The sequence below is a fragment of the Vespa mandarinia genome, chromosome 24, assembly GCF_050613455.1.
Source record: "Vespa mandarinia isolate Hongniang chromosome 24, ASM5061345v1, whole genome shotgun sequence".
Taxonomy (NCBI): domain Eukaryota; kingdom Metazoa; phylum Arthropoda; class Insecta; order Hymenoptera; family Vespidae; genus Vespa; species Vespa mandarinia.
In genome coordinates this window covers 880,001-899,149 of record NC_140833.1, presented here as the reverse complement: position 1 = coordinate 899,149, position 19,149 = coordinate 880,001, and the positions used below count along the sequence as shown (strand labels likewise).

At 25.9% G+C, this 19,149-nt stretch overlaps 6 protein-coding genes across 12 annotated transcripts in view; 2 read left to right on the top strand and 4 right to left on the bottom strand.

Annotated features, from left to right (window-relative positions):
- Nucleotides 1–298: 298 nt before the first annotated feature.
- On the bottom strand, nt 299–1,824 carry LOC118442708 (uncharacterized). Its single transcript, XM_035868640.2, has 2 exons — nt 845–1,824; nt 299–754 (listed from the first exon to the last, which is right to left on the bottom strand). The coding sequence occupies exons 1-2, from the start codon at nt 1,565–1,567 to the stop codon at nt 671–673; spliced, it is 807 nt and encodes a 268-aa protein (XP_035724533.2). The 5' UTR covers nt 1,568–1,824; the 3' UTR covers nt 299–670.
- Nucleotides 1,825–2,070: 246 nt separating this feature from the next.
- On the top strand, nt 2,071–5,389 carry LOC118442701 (transmembrane protein 245). 2 transcript variants are annotated; one of them, XM_035868625.2, is made up of 9 exons: nt 2,071–2,730; nt 2,801–3,224; nt 3,351–3,745; nt 3,830–3,994; nt 4,065–4,263; nt 4,339–4,523; nt 4,614–4,714; nt 4,815–5,117; nt 5,209–5,389. In XM_035868625.2, exons 1-9 carry the CDS (start codon nt 2,215–2,217, stop codon nt 5,387–5,389), a joined length of 2,469 nt encoding a protein of 822 aa, XP_035724518.1. In that variant the 5' UTR covers nt 2,071–2,214. The 2 variants fall into 2 exon arrangements, with proteins under 2 accessions (XP_035724518.1, XP_035724517.1); XM_035868624.2 differs by having other exon boundaries at nt 2,801–3,745.
- A 1,488-nt stretch (nt 5,390–6,877) lies between these two features.
- On the bottom strand, nt 6,878–10,101 carry LOC118442509 (beta-mannosidase-like). 3 transcript variants are annotated; one of them, XM_085663941.1, is made up of 10 exons: nt 9,876–10,100; nt 9,783–9,809; nt 9,553–9,699; nt 9,341–9,489; nt 9,062–9,267; nt 8,726–8,987; nt 7,917–8,643; nt 7,408–7,836; nt 7,087–7,262; nt 6,878–7,000 (listed from the first exon to the last, which is right to left on the bottom strand). In XM_085663941.1, exons 1-10 carry the CDS (start codon nt 9,973–9,975, stop codon nt 6,992–6,994), a joined length of 2,232 nt encoding a protein of 743 aa, XP_085520067.1. In that variant the 5' UTR covers nt 9,976–10,100; the 3' UTR covers nt 6,878–6,991. The 3 variants fall into 3 exon arrangements, with proteins under 3 accessions (XP_085520067.1, XP_085520066.1, XP_085520068.1); XM_085663940.1 differs by having other exon boundaries at nt 6,930–7,262; nt 9,876–10,101; XM_085663942.1 differs by lacking the exons at nt 6,878–7,000; nt 7,087–7,262 and having other exon boundaries at nt 7,421–7,559; nt 7,654–7,836; nt 9,876–10,099.
- A 999-nt stretch (nt 10,102–11,100) lies between these two features.
- LOC146872255 (uncharacterized) lies at nt 11,101–15,076 on the bottom strand. Of its 2 annotated transcripts, XM_085663943.1 has the most exons (6): nt 14,681–15,076; nt 14,416–14,531; nt 13,792–14,346; nt 11,951–12,928; nt 11,526–11,859; nt 11,101–11,444 (listed from the first exon to the last, which is right to left on the bottom strand). In XM_085663943.1, the coding sequence occupies exons 1-6, from the start codon at nt 14,751–14,753 to the stop codon at nt 11,302–11,304; spliced, it is 2,199 nt and encodes a 732-aa protein (XP_085520069.1). In that variant the 5' UTR covers nt 14,754–15,076; the 3' UTR covers nt 11,101–11,301. The 2 variants fall into 2 exon arrangements, with proteins under 2 accessions (XP_085520069.1, XP_085520070.1); XM_085663944.1 differs by lacking the exon at nt 11,101–11,444 and having other exon boundaries at nt 11,703–11,859; nt 11,923–12,928; nt 14,681–15,071.
- Nucleotides 15,077–15,222: 146 nt separating this feature from the next.
- Nucleotides 15,223–18,417, top strand: mIF2 (mitochondrial translation initiation factor 2). Of its 2 annotated transcripts, XM_035868626.2 has the most exons (11): nt 15,223–15,472; nt 15,553–15,688; nt 15,762–16,045; nt 16,113–16,273; nt 16,327–16,553; nt 16,619–16,889; nt 16,967–17,220; nt 17,311–17,566; nt 17,654–17,818; nt 17,887–18,027; nt 18,113–18,417. In XM_035868626.2, the coding sequence occupies exons 1-11, from the start codon at nt 15,420–15,422 to the stop codon at nt 18,283–18,285; spliced, it is 2,121 nt and encodes a 706-aa protein (XP_035724519.1). In that variant the 5' UTR covers nt 15,223–15,419; the 3' UTR covers nt 18,286–18,417. The 2 variants fall into 2 exon arrangements, 1 of the variants encoding a protein (XP_035724519.1); XR_014983555.1 differs by lacking the exon at nt 18,113–18,417 and having other exon boundaries at nt 17,311–17,570; nt 17,887–18,025.
- A 1-nt stretch (nt 18,418) lies between these two features.
- Nucleotides 18,419–19,149, bottom strand: part of LOC118442706 (uncharacterized) — an 18,363-nt gene continuing 17,632 nt past the window's right edge. For both annotated transcript variants that reach the window (XM_035868639.2, XM_085663946.1), the window contains exon 7: nt 18,419–19,113. In XM_035868639.2, coding sequence (XP_035724532.1) covers nt 18,760–19,113 — 354 coding nt within the window. In that variant the 3' untranslated portion in view covers nt 18,419–18,759. The remainder of the gene's footprint in view (nt 19,114–19,149) is intronic.

The following is a 19,149-nucleotide window of genomic DNA, read 5'->3' as shown; positions in this document are numbered from 1 at the left end:
CATCAATACTTTGATTTCATATATCAAATGTATTTGTATTTGCTCTTCGTAAATACTGTCATAAAATTAATATACTTTAATTAAAAACAAATAGCATACGCATACAAACACACACATACATATAAATTATAAATTACAGCAGCAAACATAATTATATAATCATTCAAATTTCAATGAATTTGATTCTCAATTGCATTGTTTTTTGTTTTTCTTTTTCCATTGCTCATATTTTTATTGTAAAAATATTCACGGTACTCAATAATATCTGAGAATATTGTAATTCTGGTAATACACAAATGATAATTAAGTTATTAAAAAACGAGTGAGAACTGTGATTTTTATAGTCTTGACTTGTAGAAATTTCTGTAGTAAGTTTTCAAGACATTTTACAAAGTTGTGATGTATACAAAGCAAAATAAAAATATGTACCTACTCTTCAAGACTGGTAATTACTGTTTCAATAAAAATCTCATAATGATTGCACAATTATTAATCTTTTTAAACATACTATGATATGAAGAAGTAGTATTTTACATTTGGACATATTAGATAAAAATAGTGCCATAAAATGTAATACATTTTATACATTTTTAGAGACATATAATTATAGATTTAGTAAATAAAATCTTGATATAAATATAGTAATCTTAGATTCTAATTAATTTGATAATCATATAAAAGTCATTCTATAGCCTGGCGCAGTTGACTTTGGTATCACACATGGTTTTGCTTGTTGTATTCTACGAAGAAGTATCTACAAATATTGTTAATAAAATACATATAAAAAAAATATACTTCATAATAATTTAGGTAATATATCCTGATACTCTGTTATAATATATACCATATTATCTCCCTCTATTTTCTTTTGTAATCTTTTCCTATTTATAGCTGAACTACTCATTTTGGGTAGAATATTTCCTTTAAAAACTTTATCACGAGGTTGGTGTTGTGCCATTATTTTTCTTAATAAAAGTTCATTTTCATGTTCAATTTTCCGTACTTCCTCGTCTGTAAAGCTCATGTTCTTCCTTCTTATTTTTGTTTTTCCAAATTCTATATTTTTTTCATTATTGTGCCATATCCTTCCATTTTTTTCTACATTTATACTCTCTTTGCTTTCTCTATTGTAAAATATTTCCTTTTCTTTGTCGTTCACATTTTCTAATTTTTCATTTTCTTTATATTTATCATCGTTGACAAAAAGTGAGCAAGAATCACTAATTAAATATTGTGATGTAGTTTCCTCTGATTCATCACAAGAATCATCAGAACAAAAAGATTCATTTGTATATGCAAATTCATCCTCAAGGGTATTTTTTTCTTTATCCTTTTCAGTTTCATGATCTTCAATATCTTGTAAATTTGTTGAATTAATAATATTAGTTTCACAATTATCATCGTCGTCATCATCATCATCATTTTCATCAACTTCATGTATACTTGGTACATTATTAAAATTGTCTTTGGTTTCAGAAATTTGCTTTGATACAATTTCATCGGTGATAGAAAGAGTACATTGACACAAATAATTTGTTTTTACGTCTTGTAAATTAGACATTGTCATAATTAATTCATTCAAACATTTAAAGTGTTAAAAAGAAATTAAGTACAAGTAATAAAATACAAATTGCATAATAGAAAAAAGAAACGCAAAAATCTTTAACAGATCTTTTTTAAATATGTTAAACAATTACCCTGTCTCCATAGAAACTAAATTAGAAACATTATATACAATTTACAATTATAGATAAAAAGTATTTTTGGATTCAATTGAAAATACATGGGTAATTTATGTATTTACAACGTCAATTAAGTTTGTTTATTTTATTGAACATGGAATAATTTGTTATCATTTTTTATATATATTTTTTTGTGTGATATCTCAATCACGATCAAATTATTATTATTATCATTATTTGTTCTCTTAAGAGAGGACGAAATGCAGTTTTGCAATCATTCTGAAATCCAGAATGAATCTAGTTGCTTTATACTAAGTTCCTTTATATACATGTAAGATACTTATATATAATAAATACATAAATATATGTTTCTTATCGAATTCTTATATAGCTATGATTACATATAAGGGTTAACTCAAAGACGTTATGCGCTGCATTCTATGTGTTATATAGTATGCAATATGGTGGACTATCGTTCTAACCTTTAAATAAAAATCAAACATAATAATAATAGTATAATTTTTGGAAAATTATGGACGTTATTAAATCACCAATGGATAATCTTTTTAATATGCTATCTGGATTTAATGCAAGTCATGAAAAAGCTTTAAAACAGGGTATCTATAATGCAGTGGCACTTTTTTTATTGTGTTTGGTGCTTGCTGCTGGATATGGATTATACATAGTATTAAGTCCATTTTTAAAACCACTTATTTGGGCCTTATTATGTGGTGCTGTACTTTTTCCATTTAAGTATTCTTTAACAACAAGATGGCAATCATGGTTTGATAAGATCGAATCAACAAATAAACCTTTATTTTTAAACCTTGTAATTCTGCCTCTTCATATAATAGATAATATTGCAGAAACTTTAGGTACAGGATTATGGAAATACATAAAATATATAGTAGCTACCATTTCAACGGGATGTATAATTATGGCAGCTTATAGTTATACTCCAAATATATTGTCATGCCTGACATGGAAGATATTTAATATGTTTAGTATCATTTTTGGTTTTTTCATATCAACTTGCAGTATTTATATGGTAACAATATTATTCTTTAAGATTTAATTGTTTATAAGAATCTTTCTAAATATGTAATAACTTGTTACAGATAGCTATTCTATTAATCGGTTACTTATCTACATTATATATTTATTGGTCACCTGAAAATTCTAAACATTTCTGTTATACATCATTTGTATTATGGTTCATGATCAGTTTATATTTTTCCAATATATTGGGTGCTTACCAAATAGTAATATTTATCACTTTGCAAGTTTTGTACTTCATAGGATTTATATATGAAGTATTATTAATTATGGAAGCACAAGAAATGAAGGGTCATCAAATGAAACTTGTTGAAGCCATTTGTCTTGTAATGACAAATAGTACATTTTCAAAATTGCAAAATGGTAAAACAATTGAAAAGAAAAAGATTGAAAATATAGAACAAGTCGAAAATAAAACAACTATTGAAAGTATACCTACGTCTGGAAAAATAGCTATAAAATCAATTTCGTTGGATTCCGATGCAGGTGTGCCTCATCCAAATTTTGTACAAGAGAAAACAAAATCTACATCTAGTATATCTTCTATTAGTCATTCTGCACAAGATCGTAATTTTTTAAAAAAATTAAAAACAGAGTTACGAATGTCTTTAGATATCGAAGATGACAAAGTTGATACCGATAAATATATGTATGGAGCACTTTACGCTTGCATTGGTATGATTTTATGGAAACACAAATGGATAATACAAATACTAATTATTCCTATAGCTTATTATTTTGCTAAACAACTTGGAAGTTATTTTGGCTTATGGAAATTAATATGCAAACAATATAACTATATTATTGGAATTGTTAATGCTTGGTGTAAAGAAAGAAATCAATCGCTTTTACCTGCTAATGTTAGAGGATTGTATAAAGTAGCAATAATAGTAGATGAAAAATTACAAAAAGCTCTGAAAGGTTCAATCGATGCAGTAGCAACTACTGCTGTGATTGTAGGATTAATAGTGTTCACCATTTGCACATCAATATTTATAACAATACAGGTATAATTAGACTATTAATTCATTATGTGATTAATATAACTCGTTTCTGAAAATACATTAACATACTTTATATTATCATAATAGGTCTATGCGGAAGGTATGCATCTCATTCAAGTTACAGCTGAAATTGTAAATTCTTCTTTAATAAATAATCCAGATATAGATTGGGTACCTCAAGAATGGGAAGAATCTGTAAACAGTGTATTAGATAATGCATATACATATGGAAGAGGTGCTATTTCTGATGGGGTAAAATATTTATATGTATATCTATTAGTCAGAAAATATTTTCATTTTTAATGTTTAATTTATGCATCAGATAAAGAAACTGGTTAAAGATGTAGATTCTGCTAAATCAGAACAAATGGAGACAAAAGTTTTAGAATTATGGGATAGATTATACCAGGCATGGATGATGTCTAATGAAAATCCAGATTTAATTGGACCAACTGTAGATGCAGCAGCAGCTTATTCCGTATGGGAAAGTTTTAAAGAAAATTATGGATCAATTCCTTTACGTATGTTCATTAAAATGCTATAATCGGCTTAAAAAAATATATATGTAATTTTTAATTTCTCTAATTTGTTCTTAGATATGTTTGATATGACTGGTATACAAAACTTTGCAAAGGAAAATGTTGGAATTCTTATGTCTTTATTAGATTCTGTTTGGAATATAGTCAAGGGTAATATGTCTGTGATACTTACTGTTTTTACAGAATTATTCTATATTATTCTTATGAGTGGAACAGCGGTATTAAATTTTATACTTAGTATGGTATGTATAATCTTTTTTAAAGAAATTCTTTATATAAAAAAATTATACTCTATATTATGTGTGTGCGTGTACTATTACATATTGTTTCAGATTGTTTTTTTTACCACATTGTTTTATCTTTTAAACTCTAGTGGTAAGACATATAAACCCATTGAATTAACTACATTATTTAGTCCTATTAATTGTGATAGGTAAATATTTTTTATAAAGATATATATAATACTTTCTTTTATTAATAAATATACTTTGAAAATTGTAGATTTATTTATACCGTGTTCCATTTTTTCACAGATTTGCTGTTGCTCTGCAAGAAGCTGTGATTGGAGTATTTGCAGCCACGTTCAAACTTGCTACATTTTTTGGCATGTGGACGTGGTTTGTACATAATTTATTTCAAGTTAAAATTGTATATTTACCATCAGCTTTAGCTACAGTATTAGGTGCTGTCCCCTTTTTGGATGCATATATTGCTTGTGTTCCTGCAACTTTAGAACTTTGGTTTACACGAGGACCTATGATAGCTATCCCTTTTTTTATCTTCCATTTTTTACCATGTAATATCGTTGTAACAGAGTTTTACAAAGAAATAAAAGGGTATGACACTTTTATATATTCATCATAAATAATATAATTTTTATAAATTAAGTGATTTAAAGATCTTTAATTTTTATTTACTTTATTTTAGTGGGGGTCATCCATATCTCACTGGCTTATCTATAGCCGGTGGAATATTTTGTCTGGGTGTTGAAGGTGCTATTTTTGGACCCTTACTTCTTTGCTGTATTATGGTGGTAATTAATTTGAGCCGTCGTTATCTTAATTCGCCATCTGTGGAAATGATAAAAACTTCCCAAATGTCAAATTAATTATTAATTAAATTAAAATATTGCTTCCATTAGAACTTGATAACTTAAAATTGTTATAAATGCAATATTTTTTTCAAAAAAATTATGCAAGGAATTTAAAGAATTCAGCCTTTTCGAAATTATGCAGTATGTATTTGATATAAAATATATGCATTTTCGACTCTATTTAAATATATTTACAAATATTTAATAAATAAGAAAATAAAAGGTTTAATTGCTAAGAAAATGATTTCATTATACAACGAAGAGATCATTTCAGAATAAATGTTTTAAACATTGCTACTAACTACACTGCATATAAAATATTGTATAATATCTTATAAGCAATTTGATATTTACTTATGTCTGTAAAATATCTCTGTAAAGCTTACGCTTATTAGAATTAGGAAGATTTTATTGTCATAAGTTGATACTAAAAGAGATTATACATTTGTTAACGTTCCTATACTAATACATAATAACGAAACTGTGACAATTGTCTTTAAGATCTGATAAAATTATATTATAATATATTAAATCGTAATTAAAATTTAAGATTTAAAAATATTAAAACTCGTACAAAAATGATCGTGTTTATAATTAATTTTATTACAATTTCTATTCTTTAAATATTAAAAATTTTTTTTAATCAATATATATATACCTTGAGAAAGATATACAAACAGAAAGTGCATTATATAATTGAAGTATAGTAAATATTCATATGTTTTCTTAAACATAATTTGTCTTATTTGTCAACTTCAAGTAATATAGTACTATATTTAAATTATAGTTTTATATATATATATATATATATATATATATATAAATATATATATATAAATATATATATATATACATGTAATATAATTCAATTTATCAATCATTATTTTATATAGAAAATTTAATAATTATTTGATATGTCTAATGGGATAATTATTATATTTTTTATCATTTTAATAATATTTATATTTCTAATTGGATATGAAATATACTTGCATTATGATACTTATTTTCCTTCATAAAAATATTCATATATATTTACAGTTCTGTTTGAATTGTAAATGTCAGAAAGAGTTGTAACTTGTATATTTTTTCGTAATATGTTTGGCGTAGTTGCTTCGTATGCATGAAACTTTATATATTTTGTTTGCTCGAACATGTGAAACCCATTTTCTGAAAAACGTCCACTTATGGATTTTACTTCTAACCAAACAAAAAGTGCTATATTATTAGTGGTTAGTTCAATTTCATAATCTGGATAATTTGACAATTTTCCTGGTAGATAATTTGTATTAATTTTTATCTAAAATATAACATTTCATATATTATACTTATTATATTATTGATCTTTTATTACCATTATTATTAACATTACTATTTATATTTATTCATTATTTTGATAAATTTACTTACTTTGACATTTGCTAATGGGATATTTACATCTTTTAATACAGTTGGGTATACATAATTAACGGGAGCTATTTGTAATCCATTATAATCTTCAAGCGTAAGACGCATAATACAGAATTTCTTTGCTTCTACCAATGTTCCACATTTAATTTTTTCAAGGAATTTATCAAGCCATATCGATGTAATTCGCATTGCTTTATTTGGCTCCTGTTAACACATCTATAAAGATTCTCTGTGCATTATATAGAAGAATGATTAATACTTACAACTTTAATATTATCTATAGAATGTACATGTAGAGGTACCATCGAATTCCAATTATAGATATTCAATTTTAAAGTACAATTACTTATTGGATATAATTTATCAGAAACAATATATATTGATAGCTCGTTTGCTTGAGATAAATGAGAAGTTACAATAATAGGTGAGAAAAATTCTATTGCATAATAATGAAGTATTTTCCATCTTCCTCCATATTCTAAAAAAAAAAAGAAAAAAGAAAAAAAGATATTTAGTTTATAAATAATTATTAAAATATAAACGAATGTTAGGTACAGAAAGGAAATAAAATAAAGAGAAACTCTAAAAGAGAAGATTAAAATTAATTGGGAATTATTCATTACCAATAGAGGACCATGATGGAGCTTGCCAAACATCATTTAATTGCCAATAAAGAGCTCCCATTGTAAATCCTTCTCCTAATGCATTCAACTCTGATCTTGCTTGGCGATATGATTCTGTTTGTATTTTTACTGAGACAGCTTGATTTATTTGACTTAAATATATAAAATCCATAAAATCTCGAATTGTATTATTTGATTTTGGTATTATAAAATTTGTAGAAATAAGGAATTCCATGAATTCAGTACCAAAAAATAGATGTTGACGGTGTTTCAAAAAGTTACTGCCTGTCCGTAAATCATCAAAATTTGCTATAGCTGTTAACATTGTATAAATTGATGGCATCGACTGAAATCCATATTCTGAGACAAATCTTGAACGTGGATATTGATTTATATCCCATCCATTTCTCATATAATTATAATAATGAACTGTAATTAAAGATGTTATCCCTATTTGTATATAATTATTATAATATATTTTATAATATAGAATATATAATATCTCTTACCATCTCCATATAAATTTGAATAAGGATTTTGTCCAACATAATTGTATTCTTTTGTATATAAACCATTACTAGGACTGGATACAACAAAAGGTCTAGTAGGATCTAATTTTTCTACCTCCTTTTTAATCAAATTCACATAAAGTTTAATGTAATCATTTTTATATATATCCTCTTTACCAGTTCCATACCAATTACTATATAAAGCTGCTTCATTTTCATTATTGCCTGCCCATAAAACTATACTTGCATGATTTTTTAATCGTCGTACATTTTGTATAACTTCCTCTTTAACGGAACTTAAAAATTCTTCACTTGTAGGGTACATTGAGCAAGCAAACATAAAATCTTGCCAAATCATAATTCCGAATTCATCGGCTAAATTATAAAATAAATCAGATTCATACATTCCACCACCCCAAACTCTAAGCATATTCATGTGTGCTTCCTTAGCCGATTGCAATAGGTTTCTAATAACATCTTTTTTAGCTGTTAATTCAGGAAATATACTTGCAGGAATAAAATTACTTCCCTTTGCAAATATTGGTATACCATTTACACGAAAATAAAAACTCAATCCTTTCTCTAATGGTTCTTCAACTAATTCTATAGTTCTGAAACCTATGCGCATATATTTATTTACTGTTTTAGTTCCTGTTGTAATAGCAACTTTTAATGTGTACAAATTTTGTTTACCAAAACCATTTGGCCACCATCTATCAATTAATTTCTATTAAATAATTCAATATAATTAAAAAATAATAAATAATTATAATAAAATAATTTTAATTCCCATGAGGACAGTCACTTACCGAATCCACATTTAATATAGTTGATACGGTAGCATATCTATTCTTTACTTGTAATATTATATCAGATGAATTTTGAGCATATATAGAATTTATAGTATATAATTTTGAAGCTATATTACATATAATAGTGTCACTTTCTTTATGAGGAGAAATTTCAAAGAATATTGTTATAAAAATTTCCCAAAGATTATCTTTTTCGTATATGTCTGTTGTAATGTCTATAATTAGAATTTCAGTTGTAGAAATTAATTCAACACTTCTCCTATAACATTAGTTATTAGTTTTTCCTTGATCAAATATTATTATATGTAAAAAAAAAAAAATATTAGTTCATACCAAATTCCCATAGAAGGAATGGCTGGACCCCAATCCCATGAGAAACTAGCTTGCATTTTTCGAATGTGATTAACATGACACTCTCCATTATATTCTTTGGGAACACATTTTGGGGGAACAATATATTGTAGACTTTGATTTTTATATAAATCATTTGCCATTTTTATAGGTGAATGAAATACAATTTTTAAAATATTCTCCCCTATCTGTAAGTTTTTTGTTCCTTTTTTGTAAATGTATGTTGTTTTATAAAAACATAATGAGAAAATTGTGATATACCTTTATATATTGTTCTATATAAAATATATACTTTAAAAACATATTAGAAGTTTCTCCTACTTTATGGTCATTCAAAAAAATAGTAGCAAAAGTATCGAGTCCATGAAATATCAAGGCTATTGTTGAACCATTTACAAAAGTATTTGTCCCTAAAAATGAGTTAATTAACTTAGGAGTTACATGTTTATATTTTTTAGAATATCCTTAATTACCAGTAAAATTTTTGCTGTATACAACCGTTTGGTTTCCAACCCATCGATTTTTTATATCGTTCATTGCTAGAAAGTTATTAGGTATCAAACGTGCAGTAGTTAAATCTGTATAGATACCGCCTGGCACAATTGCAGGAAAATCTAGCTCTATATAGACAATGTATCATTAATAAATAATGAATAAATAAATGTGTAAAAAAAAGAGATATTAAAAAGAAATAATATATTACCTTGACATTTTTTGTTAGAAGATTTATCTAAAAGAAAGAAATTAAGATAAGTATAAAAAATATCATGCATATAAATAAATTGTTAGATCTTACCGCATAAAATAGTTCCTTTCCATGCACCATTTAAGGTTATGAATTCCACAGCCACATTATTTACACATATAATTAATATAAATATTATCAATTCCTTCATACTTTATGTAAACTTTAATAACCATGAAATATAAAATTAATATTGTATGTATATTTAATTGAAAATATTTATAAAATTATAGAAATTAAGTAATACTATTATAAAATATATAGTATGAACATTTTCATTCTAGAATATTATTTTTTTATTTCTTTAATATTGTTACAGAAAAAAAAAGAAACAATAAATAATTTCATATAGACTTTATATTGCATATTCGATACATATTACACCAGGTGATTTAATTTTATCAAAGTATATCAACCTTATCAAGCATAATCAACCTTTGATATTTAAATAATAGCTATGATAAATAATGATTTATCTCAATGCAAAATGATATTTTTATCTAAATTGATTAGCAAGCGATTATTTATTAAATGAAAGATAAACATGGGAGTATTATACAATACAAAGTATTATGTTTAATCTATAAAAAGATAAGGTATAGATGATAATTTTAGAATTATCTTTGATCATATACTTAAGTTTTACAAAATTTTTATTAGTATAAAAATATTTATATATACTTAATAGTCTAATAATATCAATGCTAACTATATTAATAATAAAAAGAAATATATCCATAAATTGAATGATTTATTATATTATTTTTTAACTAATTAGCATTGATAAAACTAGATACTTTTGTGTGATATCTATTACTATTTTAATGTAATATTTTTTAATAATTTTAGTACAGATGTATATATATACACACATGCGCGCGCGCGCGCGTGTATATATCTGTACTGTACATATATATGTATATTATATATTTAACATTCTATAAAAAAACTTTGGTGCGAAGACTACTCATATTTTAGTTTGCTGATTATTCTAATTTATTGTATATATACTTAATAATCTACGTATTTTTCACTCATTTTACAATACATTAAATTAAATGTTAAAATTTGACTTTCATATAATTTTCCAAATTTATAAATGTTTTTCAAGAAAAATATCGGAAATTTTTTTAATTAATAATTAAATTACAATATAAAAAAAAAATGAAAAGATAAATATATTTTTGAAAATATAAACTTAACGTTTAATTTATTACAAATGGAATGTTTATATTAAATGCAGAAGAGAAATATCATCTCTAGCATTATATTGTTAAGTGAACTGTAATAAAAATAGGAGGTAACATAAATCATTTTTTTTTGTTCTTTTTTTTTTTTTTTTTTTTTTTAGTTAAATACAAATATACTATACATGTTAACATTTCCAAAAATACCGATAAATATTAAACAAGTACTTGTTTAATTAATATTAGAATATCAAACAAAAAATATAAAATTTTTAATAAGACAAACTTTATCAACGTTTTCTCTTCCTACCTACTTGTGCTTTCCTTACTGAAATTAATTGTCCATTGTAATCTATGTTAGAAGTTCTTTGTTCACTAATGGATTGATAAGAACGTACAGGAGAATCAGGTACATTGATCATCATAGAAGTACCTAAATATGTACATAAAATATATTATCATCATATTAATTTATATAATAATAATTATCTATAATAATAAATAAACAATATACCTCGAGATGGAGAATTCTGTTTATCTTGTAAACATTTATTAACATGATCTTCATAATCTATGCCATTTTCTGTTTTAAATATAGAACAAATATTACATTCAAATGTCGTTTTTGAATTCTTAGTTTTTTCTTTGACTACATATCTACTGTTTTGAGGAGAATAAGTAATGTCTTGTTCAGGTTCATTATCCTCTTCAAATTGATCACACGTAGCTGCATGATTTTCTATCTTATCGCTTGGGAAAGATTTATTACAGATAGGACAAGTTACTTTTTTTTCTAAATAATAAACATCCTTTGCCATTTCTTTAATTATATCCTCATTGCCATTGTCCTATAAAATATAAAATAAGAAAGATTAAAATATGAAATGAATAAATATCCTGTACATACATACTTATTATATAATTACAACAACAATTGACCTGAAGTACAGCTTCTTTATTTTGCTTTTCTATTTGCTTTCTTTCTTGATCCTTCCACTTTTGTGTTCGACTTGTGTTTCTAGATTGTAATACTTCTACCAGCCTATCCTTTCTCTTATCTTTACTTTGAGCTTTTTCTTTATTTATAAATGTTTCCTCCATCTCCTGCATTCTTCTTTTCATAAAATCTTGCTTTCTTTTCTCTTTTTCTTCATCCTCTTTTCTTTGAGCTTCCTTTTGATCTGAAAGTATTTTTCTTTTTCTTTCAGCATCAACTTGTTTTAAATGCACACATTGTTTTGCTAGTCGTGCTGAAAAACTCTTCAAAGATAATGGTTTAATAACAACATCTTCATTTAATAGCATTTCATTATCTTTGTCAATAATTCTTTCCAATTCTACAACTGCTTCTTTAGTTGTCAGTTTGTAATCTAGACTTTCTTTATTTGATGTATTAGGACTTCTTTCTACATCATTTTTATTTGTATCTTTATGATTTTTTAAAGACGAATAAGTACTTAATGTCTTATTTTTATCAAACACATTTGATTTTAAAAGTGTCTCTATTTTTGTATTGGATAACATTTCAGAAGATCTTTCTTTAGGCCCTTGCAAAGATTTTATATTTATACTTTTTCTAGTAGTATCGTTGTCATTAATAACATTAAAATTATTATTTGATAATAAATCTTCTTTATCAGATTGTTGCTTTAAACAATCTGTTTCTTGAGTTATTGGTTCCTTGTTATATAATATTTTGTGTACTTTATTTGTATCTTCAATTTTTGTTTTTTTAAGAAGGCTAAGACTCATTTCATCATTATCATCACTGCTAGAACTTGATACTGCTGTATTAATAAACCAAGCAGCTTTCCTTTTGTTAGCTCTGTCGTAATTACTGCTTATATTTTCTAATTCATTGAAATTAGTAGCAACCATGAGAGGTTTTCTGTCCAAACTGTTGTTATCAGTATCCACCTATATAAATGTTGAAAAAGAAGGATTAGAACTGAAATAAGTAAAGTGAAAAAGAGAGTAGTCTATTCTTTTTGTATAGAAATATAATTTATTGAAAAATTTCATTATAGTTTACACTTTTAATGACTGTCACCTGTAAATGTTTATGGGTACATATATCCTATGGTAATACAGGTTAACAATTATTTGCAGAAATATTATCAATTATTCAAATTTACTTTTATAAAAACTTATAGTAGTTACTTACACAATCATTTAACCAATATATATATAAAGAGTTTAATATCAAAACAAATATTCATTATTTGAATATTTTTTAGTACATTATTAAAAATGCACACTTTTATGAATATTTTAATTTATTGAAGAAATTTATATATTTTTTTATTTATTATTATTTTTCTTTTTTCACAAAGACATTGTGTAAGTTATGATTAGCCATTGGATGAATTTCTTCATCAGAATTGTTTTTCTTTTATGTATATCTATATATATTAATAATGCAAATCATAATAAAACAGTTAAATAAAAATTTATTATTTATTGTTATTTGACAAAAATAATTTTTTTTTTTTTTTAAAGTAATAGTACCCAATAAATAATTTTTATTTTCTTTTAAGAAACAAATTAACAAAACAAATTACTTTTATAAAGTAAAAAATCAAAAACAAACAGAAGATATTTTTATCATAAATTTGCAGTTTCATTTACATAATATATAAATTTTTTTTTGTAATAATACTCAGTAGATATATGAAACTATACAAGAGTTATATAGTATTTTTATAGAAAAAAGACTCACAATAAAAAATTGTTATTACTTCTGTGAGTCAACGATATGAACGAGACATGGAGGTACACACCTGAATGGGTGTCCCCCATCGAAACTTCAATTGGGTTGAACCATGGCAACTGAACCATAGATCTGCCATTTCTTTCAAATGAATACTCAATTCATTCATTATTTTATTGCCCTTTTCAGTTGTATTCGCATCTTTACAAAATCTGAAAGGTATGCGTTCTTGAGCTGGAGGTCGCCTTGGCTGTTGTAAAGGCACATCGTTTTGATCAGAGCGAGAATCTAATGGATTAATTCGCCATCTGATCAATTTTTTTTTATGTTCTAATGGAGCACCTAATTTATTTTCTATACGTGAATTAGAACATTCCTGCATAGAATTTTTAGATTTTTGATGAGATAGGTATTTATCTGAACCATCATCACTGACATCATCATCCGAACTCCTTCTTCTAGACATAATGTTTTTCTTATCACGAACATTAGGTGATTCTGAGCTACTATTATGATAAGTGCTGTACGAGCAACTTGGTTTTGGTCGGTCATTATCTGTTTCTAGTATTGACTTTGCTTTAGTCGCTACATCTGGTACAGAATTATTAGTAGAATATGGCAAATCCTAAAAAGTTATTAATAAATCGTATTACGTTAGTTAATAGATTACTATTGAATTTTTCTATTAACTTACCTTTTGATTTCTTGCATTATTTTCTGGTCTGTTGGCCATTTCTTTAGATTCACGTATTACATTGATAATTTGCTTCATGTATCTTAAATTATAGTTTGGCCTGTCTATTCCCATTTCTGGATAAAAAAAAAATAAATACTCATATTAAAACATATGAAAATCTTATTAATATGTAAATAATAATGTATGGATGCATGTTTATTTTGCATTGTTGATAAATGTCACATTAAATATAATAATTTGTTAAAGTTATGCCAAATATTACTTTCAAGTTCTTTCTTCATCTTTTCACTTTCTTCTTTCTCCGACGCAGTCAAATTTTCCATATTACTTGACATTTTTTTTTAAAACTTATCGTATCTAAAGCAAACATTCATTCGTAAACAAAGTTCTTTTTTTTTTCTTTCTTTTTTTTCTTTATTGCCGAATTATTGCAAATCTCATTTCATATTTTAAATATATCAAATGATTTAATGAAGACTTTGATTATAACAGATCGAATAGAGGAAAAAATATACATAAATTATGAGGAAACAGGAAAACTTAAAAGTGCATTTGTGAAAAACAAAGTAATCTGTTATATAGCTACACATACAATTTCACAAATCTAACAAATACGTTTAACAGAATCTAGGACTGTACTTATGTGAATATCGTACACAATGAAACTATTTGATTGGCTACTTGCCCGTTTTTTATTGGCTTGTATGTAACCAATCATATATCAATATTATAGATCTGTCACTGTGTAAATGTCGCTAATTGCGATAATGTATGTCGTTTGTGATTTCTGATAGTAAATCTTTATATAACCTCTATCAATTTTTTTTTGCTATAATAATATTAATATTTTTTACAATTTCATAACATTAATCAGAAACTTAATTTTTTTACGAATATTTTATGATTTTCATTCTTTTTTATTTTTTCTAATTTCAACTACGAAATCATTTCAATGAAGTATAAATAATGTTTGTATATAAATGCAACTGTTTTAATCGAAGATGAACACCACAAAAATGTTCACTACTTTAATTAAAACGTGTTCAAAATACAGGTGCTTATTTATTTAATAAAAATTAATTTTTGATAAAATATTTATTTCAATTATTTTTATAATCGTATATTCATTTTCAGTGCATTGAAACTTTGTAATAATATTGTAAGACAAAAACAATTTCTAAAATATAATATAAGAAATTTAGCTGTCATATATATTCAATATGATTGTTTACATACAAATTCTATACATTTAAACAAAAGGAAATCTAAGGTAAAATTTCATTGATTTTTTTTCCTTTTATTGTTAAGTAATAATAAGACATTATGAATATATTTTTATTTAGATAGAAGAAAAAATTGTAAAACAAACTAAAAAGAAACTCCCAATAATAAAATTGTGGAAGAATATGCAAGTTGATGAACTGGCAAATATTGTACAAAGAGATATAAATGATATTTTAACAGCTGCATCCATTATAGATAATAATAAGACATATTCTGCAAAAACAAAATTTGACGATGTAAAAATATTATGTAATATAGTACAGAAGTTAGGCTTTCGTTATGATATTATTTCAATATCAGACAAGGTAGAAAAGGTCCAGGAAAATCATGACGTAATTAAACGGTAAAAAAAAAAAAAAGAATTAATCTAAACATATATACATATTATTTATTTTATATATATCTGTTAGACCACCACCGGATGAATCTGTATTAATAAAACGACGTCCAGTTGTAACTATCATGGGACATATAGATCATGGAAAAACAACTTTGTTAGATGCATTACGGAACACGTCAGTTGTAGATACAGAATTTGGTGGAATTACTCAACACATCGGTGCTTTTAATGGTATGTAATAAAAATGTCCTTTATCTCGAACTGAAGTTAAAATAATTTTTTAGTGGAATTAAGTACTGGTGAAAAAATAACATTTTTGGATACTCCTGGTCATGCTGCTTTTACTTCTATGAGAGAAAGAGGAGCACAAATAACTGATATTGTAGTATTGGTAGTAGCAGCCGATGATGGAGTAATGGAACAAACTATACAGAGTATAAATATGGCAAAATCAGCAAATGTACCGATTATTGTAGCTATTAATAAAATTGATAAACGTAATGCTGACATTGTAAGTAAATTATAATCTTATTAAGCAAAATTTAATTATGATTAAATAAAGTATAATCCTTTTAGAAAAGGACACAAGAGATGTTACAGCAACAAGGTATAGATGTTGAACAACTTGGTGGCGAGGTTCAGTGTGTAAATATATCCGCTTTAAAAGGAACCAATTTGAATGAATTGATAGAAGCAATAACGCTACAGGCAGAAATAATAGGATTGAAAGGTGATCCCACAGGATTAATAGAGGGTGTAGTTATCGAATGTAAAACTGATAAAACTCGTGGAATATTGTCAACGGCTCTTATTCAACGTGGAACCTTGAAAAGGAGTGCTATACTCGGTAAGATAATATATCACGTTATATATGTATAATTATTAGAGGAAAAAGATGAACAATATATTAAATTTACATTTCAGTTAGTGGTACATCATGGGCAAAGGTAAGATCTATGTTTGATCATGCAGGAAAGCCTGTTATACAAGCTAGTTTATCAGATGCAGTACAAATTATGGGATGGAGAGAATTGCCTAATGTAGGCGATGAGATACTAGAGATAAACAGCGAACAAGAAGCTCATAATATTATTAGGTATAGAGAGAAACAAATAAATAGTATTAAAGCTAAAGAACATAAAGATGCTGCAGATAAAAGATTGGAGCAACATCTACTTGTAAGATTGCTTATATAATAATATTATATTGGAAATAATATTTTCTTATATGCGTTTTGCATTTTTGAATTATCGTATATTAATTAATAGGAATATAAAGAAAAATTAGCAAAAAGAAGAAAGCTGGGAATAAGACGTATTTATGAACCTAAGAAAAAAGAAAGTGTACAAGATCTTACTCCTGCATTCAATCTCATAATAAAAACAGATGTTGCAGGTTCTGTAGAAGCTATCTTAGATGTTATTGGTACCTATACTGCAGATGAAATATGTCGTTTGAATATTGTACATTATGGTGTTGGTCCTATTACGGAGTCAGATGTTGAATTAGCAACTACTTTTGGTGGTATGTATGTATATATATATATATATCACAAATCACATTGGAAATTGTCATGAATCATAATTGTATTAAAATGATATTATTTTTCAGCTGTTATTTATCAATTCAATGTAAACATACCAAAAGAAATAGAAAAGATAGCTAAAATAAAGAATATTGTCATAAAATCTTGTAATGTTATATACAAATTAATAGATGATATCAAGAATGAAATTAATATGAAACTTCCATTCAAAGATTGTGAAGAAATAATTGGTAAGATTATTAAAATAATCATTTCTTTTTTTTATAGACTACATTATGAAATATTATAAACATTAAAGGTGAGGCGAAAGTTTTAAAACAGTTTGATGTAACAATAGAGAAGAAATCTGTCAGTGTCGCTGGTTGTCAATGCGTTGTAGGTACTTTGAAGAAGAATGAAATGTATCATTTGATAAGAAATGAAAATGTTATTTATACAGGTAAGTTGAAAAAATGTATGTATGATAACTTTTATTAAAAAAAATTGAAATAAAGATTACAGTGGTTATTTAATTTTTGTAACAGGAAAATTACTATCGCTACGACATTTAAAGAATGAAGTAGACTCGATTAAGAATGGTGTAGAATGTGGTCTTAGATTGGACAACAATTCACTAATGTTTCAACCAGGAGATAAATTAATCTGTTTTAAACGGTACAAGGAAAGGCAATCAATCGAATGGAATGCTGGATTCTAAGGATATTCTAATGATCGCTCAATTATGTTGAAAAATTGGCAACAATAAATAAACATTAAAAATTATAAATTAAATAATAAAGATATATACTTACGATTCCTAATTCCTTGCCTTTTTCGATCCCGTAAGGAAAATTCAATGAGCAATTTGATTTAAATGTAAGTACAGAATTCTTTATTATTGCCATTGATACGATCAGACGTCGATGTTTCCTTGTATGACAAAAACTTATACTGTGTCTAACATGTAAAGTAATTTTTTTTTTTCTTTTTTCTTTTATATATTCGATTAAATCATAAAATCGTAGATAGAAAAGAATCTAATTTGTATTCGATTGAAAAAAGTTTAACTTGCGAATTGTATTTCAATGTTAAAACAAGGTGAGGATAAAAAATCGCATGGTCAATACGAAATATAAACCCTGAAAAATGAATATAACACATTTCAATGATGAAACGAACGATAGACACGATATTACGAAGCATAAGTCTCTCTAAATCGACGCTGAAGATGATGATACGCCGTTAATACACCACGTTTCTTTTTTTGAAGCCGACATGGTGCCGATTCTTGATTGGCCTTAACGATTTTAATATCCAACGGTTCGATAGGGATATCGTTGTTTGGATGTACAAAGAATGCGATCGAATGACGGCCACGACCGCAGTGTTCTGGTACAACTACACGATGTCTCAAAGCTGGAAATTGATCGTTGGTCCATTTGGCCAATATGGTCCCTGTGTTAACCAAAATAGCTCCAGGAAGATGACCGACCCGTCTCCACTGATCTCCGCGCGGTGTTTGTATTTCTAAGCCACCTTCGCAGTCCTAAAGAAAGAAAAAAATAAGAAAATAAATTCGAGT

Bases quoted from the DNA above. Each gene is read 5' to 3' on its own strand.
- LOC118442708 (XM_035868640.2), bottom strand. From the start codon at position 1,567: ATGACAATGTCTAATTTACAAGACGTAAAAACAAATTATTTGTGTCAA. The intron at 755-844 runs GTATATATTATA...CAATATTTGTAG, and splicing joins AAATAGAGGGAGATAATATG to ATACTTCTTCGTAGAATACA.
- LOC118442509 (XM_085663940.1), bottom strand. From the start codon at position 9,975: ATGAAGGAATTGATAATATTTATATTAATTATATGTGTAAATAATGTG. The intron at 7,837-7,916 runs GTAAGAGATATT...CTTTAATTACAG, and splicing joins TTCAAATTTATATGGAGATG to TTCATTATTATAATTATATG. The intron at 7,263-7,407 runs GTAATGAATAAT...TTTTTTTTTTAG, and splicing joins TCCATCATGGTCCTCTATTG to AATATGGAGGAAGATGGAAA.
- LOC146872255 (XM_085663943.1), bottom strand. From the start codon at position 14,753: ATGTCAAGTAATATGGAAAATTTGACTGCGTCGGAGAAAGAAGAAAGT. The intron at 12,929-13,791 runs GTGTGTACCTCC...ACATTTATATAG, and splicing joins GATGGGGGACACCCATTCAG to GTGGATACTGATAACAACAG. The intron at 11,445-11,525 runs GTATATTGTTTA...GTACATATTTAG, and splicing joins ACAGAATTCTCCATCTCGAG to GTACTTCTATGATGATCAAT.
- mIF2 (XM_035868626.2), top strand. From the start codon at position 15,420: ATGAACACCACAAAAATGTTCACTACTTTAATTAAAACGTGTTCAAAA. The intron at 16,554-16,618 runs GTAAGTAAATTA...TAATCCTTTTAG, and splicing joins ATAAACGTAATGCTGACATT to AAAAGGACACAAGAGATGTT. The intron at 17,819-17,886 runs GTAAGATTATTA...TAAACATTAAAG, and splicing joins AGATTGTGAAGAAATAATTG to GTGAGGCGAAAGTTTTAAAA.
- LOC118442701 (XM_035868624.2), top strand. From the start codon at position 2,215: ATGGACGTTATTAAATCACCAATGGATAATCTTTTTAATATGCTATCT. The intron at 2,731-2,800 runs GTAACAATATTA...AACTTGTTACAG, and splicing joins CAACTTGCAGTATTTATATG to ATAGCTATTCTATTAATCGG. The intron at 4,264-4,338 runs GTATGTTCATTA...ATTTGTTCTTAG, and splicing joins TTATGGATCAATTCCTTTAC to ATATGTTTGATATGACTGGT.